The sequence below is a fragment of the Haematobia irritans genome, chromosome 5 (assembly GCF_050003625.1).
Source record: "Haematobia irritans isolate KBUSLIRL chromosome 5, ASM5000362v1, whole genome shotgun sequence".
NCBI lineage: Eukaryota > Metazoa > Arthropoda > Insecta > Diptera > Muscidae > Haematobia > Haematobia irritans.
The window spans coordinates 121065608-121087864 of record NC_134401.1 but is presented as its reverse complement, the minus strand read 5'-3'; the positions used below and the strand labels follow the sequence as shown (position 1 = coordinate 121087864).

Below are 22257 nucleotides of genomic sequence, written 5' to 3'. Positions count from 1 at the left end.
ACGGATGTCCACCATTTCCCCAGCCGTTGCACTGAATATGCATCGCTTCTTAAGGTGTGATCCGAATTCAATGTTTTGGATGTGATTTCAAAAATTTTGTGATATTTTGATAAATAAATACTTTTTACACTTTTTTATGATTTTTAATGTATTCTAACGCTTGTTCTGAAACGCTTGATCTCAAAAATTTTCAAAAATGCGCAATTTTTCTAGAATGGATTTAGCATTTTTTTCACGAAAATTTAAATAATTTGCACCATTTTATTAATCCTTACTATGTTCCTAATCCATTTGAAACAAAAAAAGTTAAAATTACTTTTTAACAAGTATATACGGCCGTAAGTTCGGCCAGGCCGAATCTTATGTACCCTCCACCATGGATGGCGTAGAAACTTCTACGAAAGACTGTCATACACAAATTTCAACTCACTCGGATGAAATTTGCTCCTCCAAGAGGCTCCAAAACCAATTCTCGGGATCGGTTTATATGGGGGCTATAAATGATTATGGACTGATATGGACCACTTTTGGCATGGTTGTTAAATATCATATACTACCACCACGTACCAATTTTCAACCAGATCGAATGAATTTTGCTTCTCCAAAAGGCACCGGATGTCAAATCTGGCGATCGGTTTATATGGGAGCTATATATAATTATGGACTGATAGGAACCAATCCCTGCATGGTTGTTGGATACCATATACTAACATCACGTACCAAATTTCAACCGAATGGGAAGAATTTTGCTCTTCCAAGATGCTCCGGAGGTCAAATCTGGGGATCAGTTTATATGGGGCATACATATAATTATGGACCGATTTCGACCAATTTTTGCATGGGTGTTTGAGGACATATATTAACATCACGTATCAAATTTCAAGTGAATCAGATGAATTTTGGTCTTCCAAGAGGCTCCGGAGGTCAAATCTGGTGATCGGTTTATATGGGGGCTATATATAATTATAGACTGATATGGACCAATTTTTGCATGGTCATTAGAGAGCATATACTAACATCATGTGCCAAATCTGGTGATCGGTTTATATGGGGGCTATATATAATTATGGACCGATGTGGACCAATTTTTGCATGGTTGTTAGAGACCATATACTAACACCACGTATCAAATTTCAGCCGGATCGGATAAAATTTGCTTCTCTTAGAGGCTCCGCAAGCCAAATCGGGGGATCGGTTTATATGGGGGCTATATATAATTATGGACCGATGTGAACCAATTTTTGCATGGTTGTTAGAGACCATATACTAACACCATGTACCAAATTTCAGCCAGATCGGATGAAATTTGCTTCTTTTAGAAGCCTCGCAAGCCAAATTTGTGGGTCCGTTTATATGGGGGCTATACGTAAAAGTGGGCCGATATGGCCCATTTGCAATACCATCCGACCTACATCAATAACACCTACTTGTGCCAAGTTTCAAGTCGATAGATTGTTTCGTTCGGAAGTTAGCGTTATTTCAACAGACAGACGGACGGACGGACGGACATGCTCAGATCGACTCAGAATTTCACCACGACCCAGAATATATATACTTTATGGGGTCTTAGATCAATATTTCGATGTGTTACAAACGGAATGACAAAGTTAATATACCCCCCCATCCTATGGTGGAGGGTATAAAAATATGAAAAAGCGAGTTATACAAAATTGAATTAAAAGAACTTCCTGAGTAGTTAAAATAAAGAACATCTCTGGGAGAGCATTTTTGGAAGTGCATTTAAAGTTGTGCCTTTAGAAGAACTTCGCTTCGGCTGAAATTTGGTAACGTACGTGTTAGTATATTGTTGCTAACAACTATTCTAAAAGTGGTCCATATCGGTCCATAGTTATATATAGCTCCCAGATAAACCAATCCCCAGATTTTACTTCTTCCTGGATAAGCAACTTTCATTTTGGTACTAATCACACAAAAATTGGACCATATAGGTTCATATTTGTATATAGGCCCCATATAAACAGGCCCTCATATTTCACTTCTGTCTTTCTTTTACCGCGCAAAAATTCATACCGGTCAAGAACTGAATTATATTGGTTTTTAATCAGCTTTTTTTACCTAATAAATACCCCGTATGGACAAACTTCAAATTTAGAAGACGATGTTAAGGAGTTTTAAGATACCTTTCCATCGGCAAGTATTACTACAATCCAAGTAATTCGATTGTGGATGACAGTCTTTAATAGAAGTTTATACGCAATCCATGTTGGAGGGTACATGAGTTTCGGCCTGGCCGAATTTACGGCTGTATATATTTGTTTTTTAATTAAAAACCTCTTCAACTTCAATCAAGGTTTTAATGGGAAATATTTTGGAGATAGTTTTTTTCTGTGCTGTTAATGAGCCTCCTGCAGAATCTTCTCATAGAACTTAACTCCGTAGACCACCATGGCGGTCGAGTTTCTCCATTAGCTTGTCTGTAGGGATTGTTTTTATTAATTTTCAGCTTTATACTCAAAAAACAAAATAATTTAAGGACAATTTGAATTGTAGATTGGTTTCAGATGTTTAAGACAAAATTGCCTTCAGTTCAAGAGAATTTTCTTTTAGGTATCGATATCCATTTTAAAGTCGAATCTTCTAAATCTTAGGACAAAACACCTTCATTGAAAAGTCTGTCGTGTTTTGGTCAAGAAAAAAAGCAGATAAATATTACTTTTATGCTAAGAAAAAATTGACTTCGTTTTTATGGATGAGACATGTTTGTCCTTACTTCAATAAAAATTGTTTTTTTCAGTGTAGAATATTGGGTAATTTTATACAAAAATTTATTTGCAGAAGAGTTAAAGGAACATTAAATTCCAGACCTAATTGTGGTTCTATATGGATGCAATACAAAAAAAAAACAAAAACAAGTATATATGGCCGTAAGTTCGGCCAGGCCGAATCTTATGTACCCTCCACCATGGATTGCGTAGAAACTTCTAGGAAAGACTATCATCCACAATCGAATTACTTGGGTTGTGGTATCTTAAATCGTTTTCTAAATTATGAGTTAGTCCATACGTGGTATATATTTTAGACAAAAAAGGTATGTGTACAACTAAATACGAATCGATATGGACTTTTGCACGGTACGTAGGGAGCCAGAATTGAAATATGGGGGCTATATACAATTATGAACTTGATATGGACCAATTTTTGTGTGATTGGGGATCGATTTATCTGAGGGCTATATATAACTATAGACCGATATGGACCTTGTTAGGCATGGTTGTTAACGGCCATATACTAGCACAATGTACCAAATATCAACTGACTCGAATGAAATTTTCTCCTCTAAGAGGCTTCAAAACCAAATCTCGGGATCGGTTTATATGGGGGCTATATATGATTATGGACCAATATGGACCACTTTTGGCATGGTTGTTAAATATCATAACGTACCAAATTTCAACCGAATCGGATGAATTTTGCTTCTCCAAAAGGCACCGGAGTTCAAATCTGCACCCAGAGAAATGATTGGTTGGAATTCGATTACGACAACAATTTGATAGTGGAGACTCACAATTTTTAATTGTGTGGAATAATTGTTAGTTATTTCTTTTGTTAGATAGTTTATATAACCAATATAATTGCGGTGTGACCGAAAGTTGGTACACATGACCAAGTATTGGTCGTTATTTATATATTGAAGTAAGCAACCATTTCAATTTATTGCACCCCGTTGTGCTAACTGACTTCTTTTGCCAATATGCTTCCATGCCCAACTGAAGGTCTGTTTAACAACTAAGTTGGTTGTGTTAACAGATTTGATAGTTATAAAGGGAATTGGTTGCTATGGGCTACATATACATATATAACAACAAATATATTGTGTTTTGCCTAATTAATTATCAACTTTAAATTCTTTAAATTTCAATTCATAATTTTGATGACGTTTACACAAATTTATAGAACATTCTGTCCATAAAGGATTGCTGTGAGTTATACATATACAGTGAATGGAAGACACAAACGGTCGTCTAACTTTTGTCCACATTTGGCAGGTGTCCAGTTAGAAAACCGTCCACGTTTGGTAGGTGCCGGTTTTCAGAGTGACCAAGCCTGAGAGATTTTTTGTATATTTTTAAATTGGGTAGCTGTATTCTTAAGTGGTAAGTAACTTAAACATCAAATTAAATTAATACTCCTCACTCTTTACCTTCTTCCCTCTAGGGATATCTCAACAAATGTGACGACTTCCGATGTAACGACAACATTTCATGATCCATGCCTGAGTTCAGAGTCACGCTGAAAATCGATCCGGTAATTATAAGTACCGCAACTGAAACATTTTTCTTTACTTCTGCGACTCAAACCGAATGGTATATGTAATCATGTAAGGCGCGTACTTTTAGATAAATTTTGCCATCAGACCACGATCATGCCAAATTGGATATTAACGCAAAAATTTCGTTAGATATTTTTTTCTTTCAGGCTTTAAAAGCAAAATATTTTGAGAACTCTCCACCAATAAGATTTATGAAATTGGAGATAACAGGTTTAGAGGAATTCTTATAGGCCGAGGACCTCCTTGGGCCTGAAAATTATGCAGATTGGTTTGCAAACATCGCAACTAGCTATTTTGTGAAGTTTCTTTTCCAGTTCAAAAATGTTCTACAGATGACGATTTTTATTAGCTCAACAATCAATACAAAAAATATTAATATGTAATAAAATTACATATAAATTAAACTTACTTCAAAGGATGGTTTCTTAATTTCATAAGGTTGTCCGAAAAAATAATTAGTTGTTTTAACAAACGAATGAAATTTTATTGGTTGGGATTACCAATTAGAGTGTTAATGTGCTCAAATTTTAGTTATCCAAACAATTTATGTATTGTTGTGCCAACAAGAATTGGTTGCTCTAACAAATATTGTCGGTTATATTCTGATGGTAGATGGGACCAAATAAATCGGTTGGCAAAAAAATTGGTTGGCACAACAAATTTGTTTTCTGTGTGTGGGGATCGGTTTATATGGAGGCTATATATAATTATGGACTGATATGAACCAATTCCTGCATGGTTGTTGGATACCATATACTAACATCACGTACCAAATTTCAACCGAATCGGATAAATTTTGCTCTTCCAAGGGGCTCCGGAGGTCAAATCTGGGGATGGGTTTATATGGGGGCTATATATAATTATGGACCGATTTCGACCAATTTTTGCATGATTGGTAAAGACCATATACTAACACCATGTACCAAATTTCAGCCGGATCGGATGAAATTTGCTTCTCTTTGAGGCTCCGCAAGCCAAATCTGGGGATCGGTTTATATGGGGGCTATGTATAATAATGGACCGATGTGGACCAATTTTTGCATGGTTGTTAAACACCATATGCTAACACCATGTACCAATTGGATCGGATGAAATTTGCTTCTTTTAGAGGCTCCGAAAGCCAAATTGGGGGATCGGTTTATATGGGGGCTATATATAATTATAGACCGATGCGGACTAATTTTTGCATGGTTGTTAGAGACTATATACTAACACCATGTACCAAATTTCAGCCGGATCGGATGAAAGTTGCTTCTCTTAGAGCGTCTGCAAGCCAAATTTGGGAGTCCGTCTATATGGGGGCTATACGTAAAAGTGGACCGATATAGCCCAGTTACAATACCATCCGACCTACAACAATGACAACAAATTGTGCCAAGTTTCAAGTCGATAGCTTGTTTCGTTCGGAAGTTAGCGTGACGGGCGGACGGACATGCTCAGATCGACTCAGAATTTCACGACGACCCAGAATATATATACCTTATGGGGTCTTAGAGCAATATTTCGATGTGTTACAAACGGAATGACAAAGTTAATATACCCCCATCCTATGGTGGAGGGTATAACAAAAATACCTACATATAGAAAATTCACTTCTTATTCGCATGGTATTCAAATCACTTTTTAATAACGTAATATCTACGTCAGTGCTCTCTATATACCACTGTTTAGTAGCGTTGTAGGTTATAGCAACACTACTAATGCATAAGTTGTGACAATATTTATAACAATTAATAAAACTGTTCCCAACATTAATTGATTTGTGCTCGCATATTCAGTATACGGTTAATGTGTTTGAACATGCAATCATTCTCCATATTCACCATAATTTCATATTTGCTTTTGTTGCAAGAGAACTAAAGAGAGCATACAAGGAATAGATTTCATTCATTCATTCATTCATTAAATTTTACTTGGCCCACTATGCCGAAGAATTCTCTTTATGTTCTTTGTTGTTGCTCTTTGAATTTATCTTTGTCGGTATAAATGCCTCTATGCTTATTTCGGGGTTGCCATATTAATATTCGTAAATATATATCACGAAAATTCCTAGTTGTGGGTATTGAAAATAATTCTACTTGATTAAATAAATACATACAAAATAAGCTAATTAAATTAAGAAGAAAAGGAAATCATGTTTCTTAAACTCTTTGGAAATAAATATAAATGTAAGAAGAAACGAAATGTTATGAAATAAATGAAATGGAAAACATTTTTTATTATCTTATACACTCAAAAAAAAGTGAACTCTCTATTTCACTAAAGCCAATTTAATTTTATTTTAGTTCATGGAATTATTATGTTTGGAGAAAGTTTCCTTTACTCTAATAATTTTTTTTTGTACGTTAGTTAAATTAACTAAAACCGAGGAAAAAAATATACTCAAATGAAGCATAAAGATTAACTAAATTCGTGTCTTCCACAAAATAGTTCAGAATTTCTTTAAATTTGTAAATTTTACCAAAAACGCGTCCATCATGAACGGCGTATATCACTAAAGACATTCTTGCAATTTTGAACTCCAAAATTTTCTTTTAAACTACAAAATTTTCTTTAACAAGTGAAAAAACTTAGTTATGTCTAATAAATTTTCTTGAATTTGTCGAAAAATATTTACTTATTTTTATGACATCGGCGTAATGCCAACGTTTGTAATACTGTTTAGTTAAAATTTTCTACAAATATTCAAAATTTTCTAAAATTAACCGAAAGTTTTCTTCCTGATGGGTTCACTGTTTTTTCAGTGTACGGTGTTTCCCTTTATAAGCATTTCAAAACGATTCGTCATCCCCATATAAAAACAAGTAAGTAAAGTAGAAAGTCGGGCGGGGCCGACTATATCATACCCTAAACCACCATTACAGAATTAGTAATCATAAGCATTTGTGGGGTAACATATAGGTCTGGGAGATAAACCGCAGTTGCATATTTAAGAAAATTAAGGGGTACATGTCTATGGGTGCTTTGTGTCAATATGACTATAGCTCATAGTCAATGTTGCCAGGGAAAATGTTCGGTTTACCCTACAAGGACAAAAAAAGTTCCCTACTTTCCTATACATTCCCAAACAATTTTCCCTACTATATTTTTCGTTCAATTTAAAAAAGTTTACAAAACAAAAATGGTTCTAAGTACTTTATTATCTTAAAACATGAATATGCAACGTATATAACTTAGAATATAAATTTGTATTACGACCACGGTTGCCACAGTTGGTAGAATTCTACCCAAATTAGTAATCTTTTTTGTTAGATCTTTATAAAAATAAAATTTTGGAAAAAGTTTCTACAAACAAATTTTTGTGAGAAATTTTTCTATAGAAATAAAATTTTGAGACAAAATTCCACAGAAATAAAATGTTGTTTTATAGAAATAATATATAAAAATAATATAGAAAAAATTCTATAGAAATACAATTTTGACAAAATGTTCCATAGAAATAAAATGTTGACAAAATTTTCTACAGGAATAAAGTTTACCACACATTGTTAAAGATCAAGCCTTGCCGGCTTCTAATTTCCTCCTATGTAAAAATTATTACAAATTGTGTTGAGTGAAAATGTCCTACATTGTGGCCCTACGTCCCTACAAGACGCTAGATATTAGAAAAACCCTACATATAGGGAATTTTCCCTATTTCTAGCAACACTGGCTGTGTTGATATTGCACCTACGGAGTTAGTATGCCACTAATATTGAGCCCATTATTAAAAAAGAGAAAAATCGTTAAATTAGTGTGGGTAATAAATACAAATTTGTAAAAATCGAGCAATATTCTTATGTAAGAGCTACAAGTACGTATAAGTACGATCGGCTAGTACATCAAAATTTGAAATTTGAGTAACATTGGTTAATAAATAAGAGTACTATGGCCAAATTTGGGAAAATCGAGCGATGCATATATATGGAAGCTAGATCTAAACCGGAACCAATTTGCATACTATTTTGCTGGTTTGATTAATACCACAAAAGGTTACCTTGTGCAAGATTTGAGTAAGATTAGTTAAGAAATGAGGCCTGTATGGTCAAACATAAGGTTATTAGGGGCGAATTTTTCAAAATCGGGTGATACATATATGGGAGCTATATCTACATCTGAACCCATTTCGATGAAATTTTGCACATATAGTTAGTACTATAGAGGACTGGATCTAGCCAACTTTTAGTAAGATCGGTTAATAAATAAGGGTTCTATGGCCAAATTTGTGAAAATCGGGCTATACATATATATGGGAGCTATATCTAAATCTAAACCGATTTCGATGATTTTTTGCACATATAGTTAGTGCTATAGAAGACTACATTTAACCAAATTTGAGTAAGATCGGTTGATAAATAAGGGTTTTATGGCCAAATTTAAAAAAAATCGGGCGGTACATATATATGGGAGCTATAGCTAAATCTGAACCGATTTGGATGAAATTTTGCAGACTTGAAGGGCGATGGAAAAGATTAGCTTTTGCCAAATATGGTGACGATCCGTTTGCAAAAAAGCGCAACGTGACCCCATTTGTCGAAATCGGGCGATACATATATATGGGAGCTATACAGCGTTACCGTTGGGAATTTTCAAAAAGTGGCACAAAAAGTGGCAAACGTCGAAAAAAGGGGCACAATTATTTTTGAAAAGTGGCACAAAAAGTGGCACATTCTTTTTATTAACTTATACAAAAAAAAACTTAAGAAATAAATACTGCTATGAGGTCAAGTTAAAATATATTTTGCGAATTTATACAAATTGGTGAACAAATCCTATTTAAAATTATTTTTAAGCGTCTATAAAATAATCAGGCCTTTCAATTATATCTTTAAATTTATTTACGATATCAAAATAATTTATATCATCATTGGTTTTTAAGTAATGCGGAACCCCCTTTTCTTCAGTTTTTTGTCATTTATGTCAATTCATGGTAAAATTTGTCCACAACTTTCAGATTGTGATGTCGTTTTGTGACCTATCTATATTGTTTTAATGTTTTTAATATACAAAGAATTTTTATAGTCGATATCTGCTAAATCACGTTTTTACAAACTTTCTTACAAAATTTATGTATATTTGTAATAGAATATTTTTGTTAAATATAATTAATAAACAATTTAAGGTAAGCACTATGTTCGATTTTCGAGTTGAAATTTTCGCGGTTACTTTACTAAAACAGTTCAATATAAAGCAGATAAATTAACTCAATAACTCAATCATTTTTAATTTTGATTATTTCAGGAAAAGTAATCGCGAAAATAAAGTGATTTTCAACTCGAAAACCGAACATAGTACTCACGTTTAGGAGGATTCGCTTTGGAATGTTTTGTTAACGGTATTCATACTTTTGATAATATAAACTAAAAATTTAAGATAAATCTTTGGTATTTGAAAGTGCATTTTGGATCTTTAACATATACTTTCTCTAATTTCTTAGGACACTTTTCTTCCAATTTTTCTCTAATGAGGTAATGCTTCAATACTGTACACTGTTCCAGCATTCATTTTGAGGAATATAGTAGAATTGGAACAATCTGTCCAAAGGCGATTGCAATTTTTTCTAACTGGGTCCTTATGGGATCCATCATCAATTATTTCCTGCGGTCGTAATACAAACCTTAAACATTTTCATATTTATCCTGATATTTCATGCCACAATAAATTTGGCATATTCAAAGTACGGTTTACCAAATAAGTTGAATCGTAACTGTTCACGTAATAAGAATTAATGAGCGAAGGCTGTTGGTGCACAATATTAAATTTTCTTAATAACACATCTATGGTGATAACTACCCATAATATTTAAACTTTTGAAAAAGTGGCACAAATTATTGGAAAAGTGGCACAAAATCGTAAAAAGTATCACATTTAGTGGCACAAACAAAAAGTGGCGCAAAAGTGGCACCGCCCAAGAAAAGTGGCAAATTTGCCACTAAAGTGGCACAACGGTAACGCTGGAGCTATATCTAAATTTGATCCGATTTCTTCCAAATTCAATAGCGTTCGTCCTTGTGCCCAAAAAACTCCCTGTACCAAATTTCATCAAAATCGGTTAATAATTGCGACCGGAATCCTGTGAACAACAAATACATGGACAGACGGACGGACGGACAGACACCAAGCGCTAGATCGACTCAGGAGGTGATTCTGAGTCTATCGGTATATATTTTATGGGGTCTAAAATCAATATTTTTGGTAGGCACATTTTTTGGCCGATCAAACTTATTATACCCTGATCACTATGTGGTTTAGGGTATACTAATCAAGTTCAAAACTCAAGTTTTCCTCAAAAACATGTCAAGGACCCTTATATACTTAGTACAAAAATAAGTTTCCCTATTCCTGCACAAACCCCTTTTTAATTGAAATCTGGTAACTCTGTTTTTTGATTTTCAGAGAACAAAAATAAAATCAAATTTGTTTGTTTGCCTCATTTGTTGAAGTGTCGTGGAAAAGTAAACATTAACTGTGAAAGGGCCAAGAGCTATTCGAAAACAAAATTAACTTGTGGAAATGATGAAGATATGAAAAAATATTAGCCGTAAATGAAAAAATAAAATCAAGTATGTGAAAATTTATATAATATATAATTAAAAAACAAATTAAAGCAAAAAAAAAAAACAACAACAACAACAAAACCTTTAAAATCACTTTAGAAGGTAACACTTGATACTCCTATGTTGTGACCAACCATAAGTGTTTATGACGTCATACAAAAATAATTAATTTGTAGTAGTGGACAATTGACAGTCAATCAAATATTAGCCGGTACTATGACCAATTGGGTCAATGCTGCATGGCCTTCAATTAACGCTGGAAAAATGGCAGAGTGTTGTTACTGATGTATATGAATGAAGCTACATATATATTTTCCTGATAAGAACCTTTTAACATAGTCAAATAATTCCTGAGACATGTATACATACAAATGTATAACATAAGGCATATGGGTTATTAAACCGAAAGTTATTGAACTTGTAGTTGATTCTTGCAGGAGCTTCGATTTACCCCATATTATGTGTTATCCTTTTTAACTAACATTTCAAATTTTATCCCTATACAACGGAATTATCCAAGTCACATTTTAAAACACAATTATTTTCAAGATTATAGTTACTGATAATCTAAAGACAAACTATTTAAAAATTTATTTAAAAATGTGGGCAGGCAGATTTAGAAATAAACTGTCAAATTCAATTCGCACTTTTAAGACGTTCACACATAGGATCTATCCTTGTTTTATTCAATTAAAAATTATGTAAATTTAATTCATAAAATTGTAGATAAATGTTTGTATAATTAAATTCGTATTTAATTAAAACAAGTATACACGGACGTAAGTTCGGCCAGGCCGAATCTTATATACCCTCCACCATGGATTGCATAGAAACTTCTACTAAAGACGGTCATCCACAATTGAATTACTTGGGTTGCGGCCTCATGCTGCGTGAGAAGGCTGTTATGATGGCAAATGTTCGATGGGAGAATTGCAAGGGTTGTAACGACACCAAGCAAATATGGCCCCATTTCAACTTAAACCGCACACTAGATATGCTAATGTTCTCGAGACGTCAGATATCACTCCTGATATCTGCTATAACGGGTCGCTGCCTGATAGGCGATTTTGCAAAAACTATTGGCGCGAAGTATAATGACTATTGTATGAGCTGTCATGATGCGGAGGAAAAAGAATCAATTAAACACCTCTTGTGTGAGTGTCCTGCATTTTGTGTAAAGCGCAAGCAACTTTTAGGAGCATATAGCTTCAGATTACTGGCGGATCTGGAAAACGTTAACTTAAGCAGTCTGCTACTGTTTTTGGAACAATCTGTTTGGTTCAACAAAGAAAAATAATCAGGAAGGTTCAGCGGTTAAAACTAGAAGTGCCAATATGTAATAGGTACTTTTAGTTAATGTGGTATCACAATGGACTGAATAGTCTAAGTGAGCCTGAATCTTAATCGGGCTGCCACTTTAACCTAACCTAACCTAACCTTGGGTTGCGGCCGATGGCAAGGCGTCTTAAAACTTCTTAACATCATCTTCTAAATTGTAAGGTAGTCCATGCAGGATATATATTTAAACAAAAGAAAGGTCGATTAAACACTTATATATTCAGTTCTTGACCGGTATATATAGAGAAGAAATAATTACGAACCGATATGAACTTTTGTGCGGTAATTATAGAGCCAGAATTGAAAAATGGGGGTCGCTTTATATGGGGACTATATACAATTATGAACACGAGTGTAACAAAAATCGCAGATTTTTTACTGTTTGATAGATTGGTAGAATTCTTGATGTTTTGGAAGATTTTGGAAAATATTCCTCTCCAACTAAGAGGTGCTTCATAAACTTTCTATAGAAATAACATTTTGACAAAATTTTCTTTAGAAATTAAATTCTGACAAAAATTTTTATAGAAATACATATAAAATTTTGACAACATTTTCTATGGCAATAAAATTTTGGTAGATTATTTTTGGCCCGAGTGGCAATCGTGATTTTTCTGTGATTGGGGATCGGTTTATCTGGGGGTTATATATTAGAGGTGTGTACGTACGTAATATTTTGCTCACGCACACTCACGATGGAGAAATCATATTCACGCACACTCACGCACGATATTTTTTTGTAGGACTCACGCTCACGAACGCTCACGCACGCTCACGAAAAGAAAATTTGTACTTGTTTTAAATGTCGTGACTCACGAAAAATATCGTGACTGACGAAAAATGTCGTGACTCACGAAAAACCTCGTGACACACGAATAATTTTATGAGTGATTTACCTATAGACCCTGACTGAAAACATGAGTATGGTTAAAATCGAGTGCGTTATAAAACTCTTACCACCTAGGGTGTCACTAAAATTATGAATGAATTCAACTCGTTCGCGCACACTCACGCCGTTGCCGCCAGCGTGAATCACGATATTTTTTTGTAGGACTCACGCTCACGAAAAGAAAATTTGTACTTGTTTTAAATGTCGTGACTCACGAAAAATATCGTGACTGACGAAAAATGTCGTGACTCACGAAAAACCTCGTGACACACGAATAATTTTATGAGTGATTTACCTATAGACCCTGACTGAAAACATGAGTATGGTTAAAATCGAGTGCGTTATAAAACTCTTACCACCTAGGGTGCCACTAAAATTATGAATGAATTCAACTCGCTCACGCACACTCACGCCGTTGCCGCCAGCGTGAATCACGATATTTTTTTGTAGGACTCACGCTCACGCACGCTCACGAAAAGAAAATTTGTAAATGTTTTAAATGTCGTGACTCACGAAAAATATCGTGACTGACGAAAAATGTGACTCACGAAAAACCTCGTGACACACGAATAATTTTATGAGTGATTTACCTATAGACCCTGACTGAAAACATGAGTATGGTTAAAATCGAGTGCGTTATAAAACTCTTACCACCTAGGGTGCCACTAAAATTATGAATGAATTCAACTCGCTCACGCACACTCACGCCGTTGCCTCCAGCGTGAATCACGATATTTTTTTGTAGGACTCACGCTCACGCACGCTCACGAAAAGAAAATTTGTAAATGTTTTAAATGTCGTGACTCACGAAAAATATCGTGACTGACGAAAAATGTCGTGACTCACGAAAAACCTCGTGACACACGAATAATTTTATGAGTGATTTACCTATAGACCCTGACTGAAAACATGAGTATGGTTAAAATCGAGTGCGTTATAAAACTCTTACCACCTAGGGTGTCACTAAAATTATGAATGAATTCAACTCGCTCACGCACACTCACGCCGTTGCCGCCAGCGTGAATCACGACTCACGCGTGAGTCACGAAAATTTCGTGTCACGTGCACACCTCTACTATATATAACTATAGATCGCTACGGACTAATTTTGGCATGGATGTTATCGACCATATACTAGCGCAATGCACCAAATTTCAAACGGATCGGATGAATTTGACTCCTTCAAGAGGCTCCGGTGGTCAAATCTGCGGATCGGTTTTTATGGGGGCTATATATAATTATAAATCGTTATGGACCAATTCTGGCATGGTTGTTAGAGACTAACACCACGTACCAAATTTCAACCGGATCAGATGAATTTTGCTCCTCCAAGAGGCTTCGGAGTTTAAATCTGGGGATCGGTTTATATGGGGGCTATATATAATTATGGTTGTTAGTGACCATATACCAACACTACGTACCAAATTTCAGACGGATCGGATGAAATTTGCTTCTCTTTGAGGCTCCGCAATCTATGTCTGGGGATCGGTTTATATGGGGGCTATATGTAATTATGGACCGATGTGAACCAATTTTGGCGTATTTTTTAGAGACCATATACTAACAGTATGTACCAAATTTCAGCCAGATCGGATGACATATGCTTCTCTTAGAGGCTCCGCAAGCCAAATCTGGGGATCGGTTTATATGAGGGCTATATATAATTATGGACCGATGTGAACCAATTTTTGCCTATTTGTTAGAGACCATATACTAACAGTATGTACCAAACTTCAGCCAGATTGGATAAAATATGCTTCTCTTAGAGGCTCCGCAAGCCAAATCTGGGGATCGGTTTATATGGGGGCTATACGTAAAAGTGGGGGCTATATGAAATACCATCCGACCTACATCAATAACAACTACGTGTGCCAAGTTTCAAGTCGATAGCTTGTTTCGTTCGGAAGTTAGCGTGATTTCAACAGACGGACGGACGGACTTTCTTAGATCGACTTAGAATTTCAATATTTCTTAGAGCAATATTTCGATGTGTTACAAACGGAATGACAAAGTTAATATACCCCCCATCCTATGGTGGAGGGTATAAAATGACTTGAAGCAGTTTGCTTTAATAAGTACATTTGGAATATACATATTTGGAATATACATATTTGGAACATACATATTTGGATTGAATTAAAGTTGGTTGCATTTTCTTAAAGCTGGCTGTACATACTTCCCTTACGCTAGGCACAAAATTCGTGTCAAACTGTTTTGCAGGAGCACTTTCGAAATATCTGAATAAATAGCTGGGGTAATTTTGCAGAAAGCTCTTTAAAAAGGCAGTAATCGAAAAGGGCTATGCATAACTCTTGAATTTTGAGATAGTTTTGTTTGGAGGTTATATCGAAAACTTTAAAAAAAGTCACCGTGATGCAATCGTTAGCATAGCACGCCCGTCTGTTTGTACCGAACGACAAAAAACAAAATGAATTGTAGATTATACCATCTCAGTTATGCCGGTGGTTTCACCGTAATCTTAAACGACGTTTGTACTCGGCTAAAAGAAGGATGTCCCTTGTCATTGAGCTAAGAGGGCACACGGAAAAAATGTTCACGAAAATTTTTCCAATTAAAGTCTTAATTGAGTTTTAATAAGTATTCAATTAAAAATGTAATTGATTCAACAAATTTTTTAATTAAAACAAAAATCAATCACAAAAATTAATAGTATTAATTAATTTCTTTAATTTTTTAATTGACTTTCAATTAATTTTTTAATTGATACTAACATTTCTGTGTTTGAAAACATTTCAATTAAAAAATTAATTGGATTAATTAATTTCATGATTGAATCGGAATTTTTTTGTGTGCAGCACTCGGTGACAAGGTAGAAGTTCACAAAGTGATTCTCAAACAAGTATATACAGCAGTAAGTTCGGCCGGGCCGAATCTTAAATATCCACCACCATGAACCAAATATTAGGATTTCCTTTGAAATTTCAGGAGAGCTTGAGGACACTTCCCGAAGCTAAATTTCACCTATGAGGACTGTATCAGATTCTGGATTTATAAGAACCATTTTTGTTTGAGTTTTAGAGGAATCATTAACATCACTTGTAAGTGTGCAAGAAAAATATAAAATAACGTCTTGATTTGAAATCTTAAATCTGTAGATTTTCACCCGAGAAGTACAATCTGGAAATTTTACATTGAGTTTCAAGCAATTTTCATGATCAGTGCGCCTTCTATACCCTCAAGAACTGAAGTCGGTCTATATGGAGGCATTACAAAAAGGACCGATAAAAACTTAATCCGACACACGTTTTTGTGAGCCTAAAATACGAGAATATTTACAATTTCAGGCAAATCGGATAAAAACTACGGTTTCTAGAAACCCAAGGAGTTAAATCGGGAGATCGTTCTTATGGGAGCTATACTAAAATATGGACCGATACTCACCGTTTTTGGCACACCACTTTATGGCCCAAAAATAACTCTAGATTTTCAATTTCAGGCAAATTGGATAAAAACTTCGGACTCTAGAAGCTCACGAAGTAAAATCGGGATATCGGTCTATATGGGACCGAGACTCACCGTTTGTGATCGATACTCACCATTTGTGGCACACCTCTTTATGATCCTAAAATACCTATGAATTTCCAATTTCAGACAAATTGTATATAAACTACGGATTCTATAAACACAAGATGTAAAATCGGGAGATCTGTCTGTATGGGGGATATACCAAAACATGGAGCGATACGGACCATTTTCGGCACACCTTTTGATGGTCCTCAAGTACCTCTAGATTTTCAATTTCAGGCAAATTGGATAAAAACTACGGTTTCTATAAGCCCAAGACCCCAAATCGGGAGGTCGGTTTATGTGGAGACCATACCAAAACATGGACCGATGCTCACCATTTTTGGCACACCTCTTTACGGTTCTAAAGTACCTCTCGGTTTCCAATTTCAGGTACATTGGATAAAAACTGCGGTTTCTATAAGCCCAAGAAGTAAAATCGGGAGATCGGTCTATATGGGGGCTATACCAAAATATGGACCCATACTCACAATTTTTGTCACACGTATTTGTGGTCCTACAATACCTCTAGATTTCCAATTTCAGGTAAATTGAATAAAAACTGCGGTTTCTATAAGCCCAAGAAGTAAAATCGGGAGATCTGTCTATATGAGGGCTATACCAAAACATGGACCGATACTCACCATTTTCGGAACACCTCTTTATGGTCATAAAATACCTCTAGATTTAAAATTTCAGGCAAATTGAAAAAAAAACTACGATTTCTATAAGCCCAAGACCCCAAATCGGGAGGTCGATTTATATGGGGACTATATCAAAACCTGGACCGATATAGCCCATCTTCGAACTTGACCTGCCTGCAGACAAAAGAGTTTGTGGAAAATTTCAGTACGATTGCTTCATTATTGAAGACTGTAGCGTGATTACAACAGACAGACCGACAGACAGACGGACATCGTTATATCGTCCTAGAATTTCTCCCTGATCAAGAATATATATACTTTATGTAGTCGGAAATCGGTATTTCGATGTGTTACAAATGGAATGACAAACTTATTATACCCCCGTCACCATTCTATGGTGGTGGGTATAACAACAGTATAACTAACCTAACATGTCGATTTTTTTTTTTTTCAAATTATTCCAAATTATAAGCAAATTTTATATTTTCTTCAAAGAACATGCTGTAAGCCGTCATAGGGCATAAAGACTGACCGACAGAAATGATCGATTGGACTAAGAAAATCAGTAAACAAATTTTGTTTTGACATATTCAATCAATAGTTTGAAGTTATAACGGCTTAAGCTAGATTATCTCAGGCAGATCCTAAAGCAGAAAGACAGACTGCGGCAGATCGTTTTTTTTCATAATCAGACACCATACATTGCAAAAAGCGTAGTCAAGTTTTAGTTTTAGGTCTCTTTTATCTTTACCTTTAAAAAAGCCAATGTAGATTAACCATATTTGATAAATTTCATATCTTTTCAGTTTGCAAAATGGGCATGCGTTACATTCAAGCTACTCTGCTGTTTGTGGCCCTGGTGGCCATGTATTTTAGTCGTGTCAATGTGGGTGTAGCTGTAGTGGCCATGACCAATGCTGAAACTTCTAATCCAGATTTTCCAGTAGGTAAAGAAAAATAGTACCTCAAATATAATTAATACCCTTCTTTCAATTTTAGGAATTCGATTGGAGTGAAAAACAAATTTCCTATATACTATCCAGTTTCTATTGGGGTTTTTGTGTGACGCAACTTCCCGGCGGTGTACTATGTAAAAAATATGGATCGAAATTAGTTATGGGTTTGGCCATATTCATTTCCGGAGTCTTGAGTGTACTCACCCCATTTTCGGTAAATTGGGGTGGCTGGCAGTGTTTATGTGTGATTCGAATGTTACTGGGCTTAGCCCAAGGTCTAATTATGCCTTGTGTTTTCGATCACCTAGCCAAATGGTCACCGGAACAGGAACGTAATCGTTTAGGCGGATTTAGCCATACCGGTTATGATTGTGGCATGGTTTTGGCTATGGCTTTAAGTGGTGTCATTGCCGAGAGTCGAATGGGTTGGCCTGGAATTTCCTATGTATCGGCTGGTATATGTTTCGTATGGTGTCTACTTTGGATGATATTAGCTGCCAATAAACCAGGAGATTCCAAATATATAAGCGAAGTTGAAAAACTCTATATTGAATCGACAAATAATCATGAAGTTAATACAAATGCCCAAAATCGAAAAATCCCTTGGAAAGCCATTTTTACCTCAATACCTTTTATAGCTCTATTGGTGGTACGTTCGGCCGAACAATGGGCTTTAACAACTCTGGAAGCCCAAATGCCTTCATATTTGAATGGTATTCTTAAAATGGAAATTAAAACGAATGCATTTTTCTCAGCTGTACCATTTTTGGCCAGTTGGCTTGTGTGCTATATCTTTATGGTGGTGGCAGATATTTTGCAAAATCGTCAAATATTATCTTTGACCGCAGTGAGAAAACTTATCAATAGTATAGCGTATTGGGTACCTGCCTTGGGTTTTATAGCCATGGGTTTCCTTGATGAAAGCCATAGAAATTTGGCATTAACGATAATGATCTTCAGTACGGCAGTGAATGGTGGAGAAATTATAGGAAGTAACTTAAATGCCATCGATTTATCGCCGAATCATGCGGGTCTACTCTATTCCATAATAAACACCGTGGCCAGTATTGTGGCTTTGATTTCGCCCTTGTCAGTGGGCCTTATCGTAACAGATGTGGTAAGTTATTATCTATATATGTACGCGTGTGATTTAAATATATTACTTACCTAAAAGTAGATGAAAAATATTAAAAAAAAATATTAATACCAATCATAAATAATATAAACGAATAATAAATAAAGAAAGAAAGAATTGATACGGGGGGAACTTATCATCTAGGGATGTCATTTGCTATACACCACCTAGCTTGGGATTAGTAAAATGCCAAGCTATGAGGGTTATATTTAAAATACTGGTATTCCGATATAAATAACAAATATTTAAAAATTTCCCAATACTGTCACTACCCAGCAAAAAAAGTTGAAGTTTTTCCAAAGGAACAACTTTAAAAGCACTTCCAGAAGATGCACTCCCAATGATGTTCTTTATTTTAACTACCCAGGAAGTTCTTTTAATTCAATTTTTTATAACTTTTTTTCCTACTTTTAATGGATAATTTTAACTTTTTTTGTTTGAAATAGGTTAAAAACAGAGTAAGAATTCATAAAATGGTACAAATGATTTAAATTTTGTCGAAAAAATTCTAAATCTAATCTGAAAAAATTGTGAATTTTTGAAAATATTTGAGATCAAACGTTTCTGACAAGCTTTAGAATCCATTAAAAATTAAAAAAAAAAATATAAAAATTATTTATTTGACAAAATATCACAGAATTTTTTAAGTTACATTCAAAACATTGAATTCGGATCACTCCTAAAGAAGTGATGCAAATTCAGTGCAACGGCTATTGAAATGGAGAACTTCCATCCTATGACAAGCCCATGTTAAATTCATCGCTTTTGCGTCAATTTGGCACCACTTCCGGATCCAAAAAGAACATTTTCATTACTTTTTTGGCGACGCTTTTTTTTGCTGGGTATCGAATTAAAATATTTAAATTAAAATTTTCTTTTTTTTTCTTTCTAACTTTCAGCACAATCGCCACCAATGGCAATTGGTTTTCGGTATTGTTGCCATCGTTTTCTTTCTGGGTAATTTAGTATACATCATATTTGGTACTTCCGAAACACAATCCTGGAATACGAATGATACTGTGTATCCTGAAGATATTGAAAATGAATGTGATAGCCATGAGAACAAAACTGCCTTTTTGGAAACAAATGTTGCTGCAACATCGTCCAAACACAGAGAAATGTAAATGAAACAGTATTAGTACAAAGAATTTTTCAATTATTTATTTTTATAAAATCTTATAAAACTTCAAAGCGAAAAAAGAAATAAATTTTATAGATCTTATTTATAATTCTTAACGACTTTTTGTCTTACTTTGTTTAAAATGATTGTGCTAACTTTCATTTCGAGTGACACTTTTTATGCCACTCTTAAGAAACTCTCAAAAGCACAGCTGCGTTTTACCACAGCTTTGAGTCCACACTAAAAAACAACCTTACCTTACTACAACTTTAACCGATTCTATGGAAAGTTTGTAATTACAGTGTGTATAGATATGACTACAATATGGGAAAATCATTATTGAAATTGTCTGTAATATGTTGGTATTCTGGCCATATTTGCCCAACTCGGTAGATTTTTACTGTTTGGTAGAATTCTTGAGGTTTTTGTAGATTTTGCAAAATATTCCTCTACAACTAAGACATACCTCAATTTTTTGGAGAAATAAAAATGTTTTTATAGAAATTAAATTTTGGCCAAATATTTTATAGAAATACAATTTCTACAAAATTTTCTGGAGAAATATAATAATGGAAAAATTTTCTAGAGAAATAATAATATTTCGACAAACATTTTTAGAGAAATAATATTTCGACAAAAATTTTTAGAGAAATAAAATTTTGGCAAAATTTTCTACAGAAATAAAAGTTTGGCAAAATTTTCTATAGAAATAAAATTTGGACGAAATTTTCGATAGAAGTAAAATTGTCTATAGAAAAAAATGTTTGGCAAAATTTTCTATAGAAATAAAATTTTCTATAGAAATGCAATTTTGGCAAAATGTTCTATAGGAATAAAATTTTGGCAAAATCTTCTATAGGAACAATTATATACGGCCGTAAGTTCGGCCAGGCCGAATCTTATGTACCCTCCACCATGGATTGCGTAGAAACTTCTACGAAAGACTGTCATCCACAAATTTCAACTCACATGGCTGTTAAATATCATATACTACCACCACGTACCAAATTTCAACCAGATCGGATGAATTTTGCTTCTCCAAAAGCACCGGAGGTCAAATCTGGGGATCGGTTTATATGGGAGCTATATATTATTATGGACTGATAGGAACCAATTCCTGCATGGTGTTTGGATACCCTATACTAACATCACGTACCAAATTTCAACCGAATGGGAAAAATTTTGCTCTTCCAAGGTGCTCCGGAGGTCAAATTTGGGGATCGGTTTATATGGGGCCTATATATATTTATGGACCGATATCGACCAATTTTTGCACGGGTGTTTGAGGACATATATTAACATCACGTACCAAATTTCAACTGAATCAGATAAATTTTGGTCTTCCAAGAGACTCCGGAGGTCAAATCTGGGGATCGGCTTCTATGGGGGCTATATATATTTAAGGACCGATATGGAACAATTTTGGCATGGTTGTTAGAGACAATATACTAACACCACGGACCAAATTTCAATCGAATCGGATGACTTTTGCTCCTCTAACAGGCTCCGGAGGTAAAATCTGGGGATCGGCTTATATGGGGACTATATATAATTACAGGCCGATGTGGACCAATTTTTGCATGGTCATTAGAGAATATATACCAACACCATGAACCAAATTTCAGACGGATCGGATGAAATTTGCTTCTCTTAGAGGCTCCGCAAGCCAAATCGGGGGATCGGTTTATATGGGGGCTATATATAATTATGGACCGATGTGGACCAATTTTTGCACGGTTGTTAGAGACCATATAATATTACCATGTACCAAATTTCAGCCGGATCGGATGAAATTTGGTTCTCTTAGAGGCTCCGCAAGCCAA

The 22257-nt window shown here is 34.9% G+C and overlaps 1 protein-coding gene and 1 long non-coding RNA gene across 2 annotated transcripts in view; one reads left to right on the top strand and one right to left on the bottom strand.

Moving 5' to 3' along the window:
- Positions 1-22257, bottom strand: part of LOC142241728 (uncharacterized) — a 262134-nt gene that overhangs the window by 50793 nt on the left and 189084 nt on the right. The window lies entirely within an intron of this gene.
- LOC142240676 (putative inorganic phosphate cotransporter) lies at positions 10696-20543 on the top strand. Its single transcript, XM_075312379.1, has 4 exons — positions 10696-10833; positions 18030-18166; positions 18223-19296; positions 20214-20543. Exons 2-4 carry the CDS (start codon positions 18038-18040, stop codon positions 20436-20438), a joined length of 1428 nt encoding a protein of 475 aa, XP_075168494.1. The 5' UTR covers positions 10696-10833; positions 18030-18037; the 3' UTR covers positions 20439-20543.

What these genes read in the sequence shown, in the direction of transcription:
- LOC142240676 (XM_075312379.1), top strand. Translation starts at nt 18,038, where the DNA reads ATGGGCATGCGTTACATTCAAGCTACTCTGCTGTTTGTGGCCCTGGTG. An exon ending in CTTCTAATCCAGATTTTCCA is followed by an intron (nt 18,167 to 18,222) that starts GTAGGTAAAGAA and finishes TTTCAATTTTAG; the next exon opens with GAATTCGATTGGAGTGAAAA. An exon ending in GCCTTATCGTAACAGATGTG is followed by an intron (nt 19,297 to 20,213) that starts GTAAGTTATTAT and finishes TCTAACTTTCAG; the next exon opens with CACAATCGCCACCAATGGCA.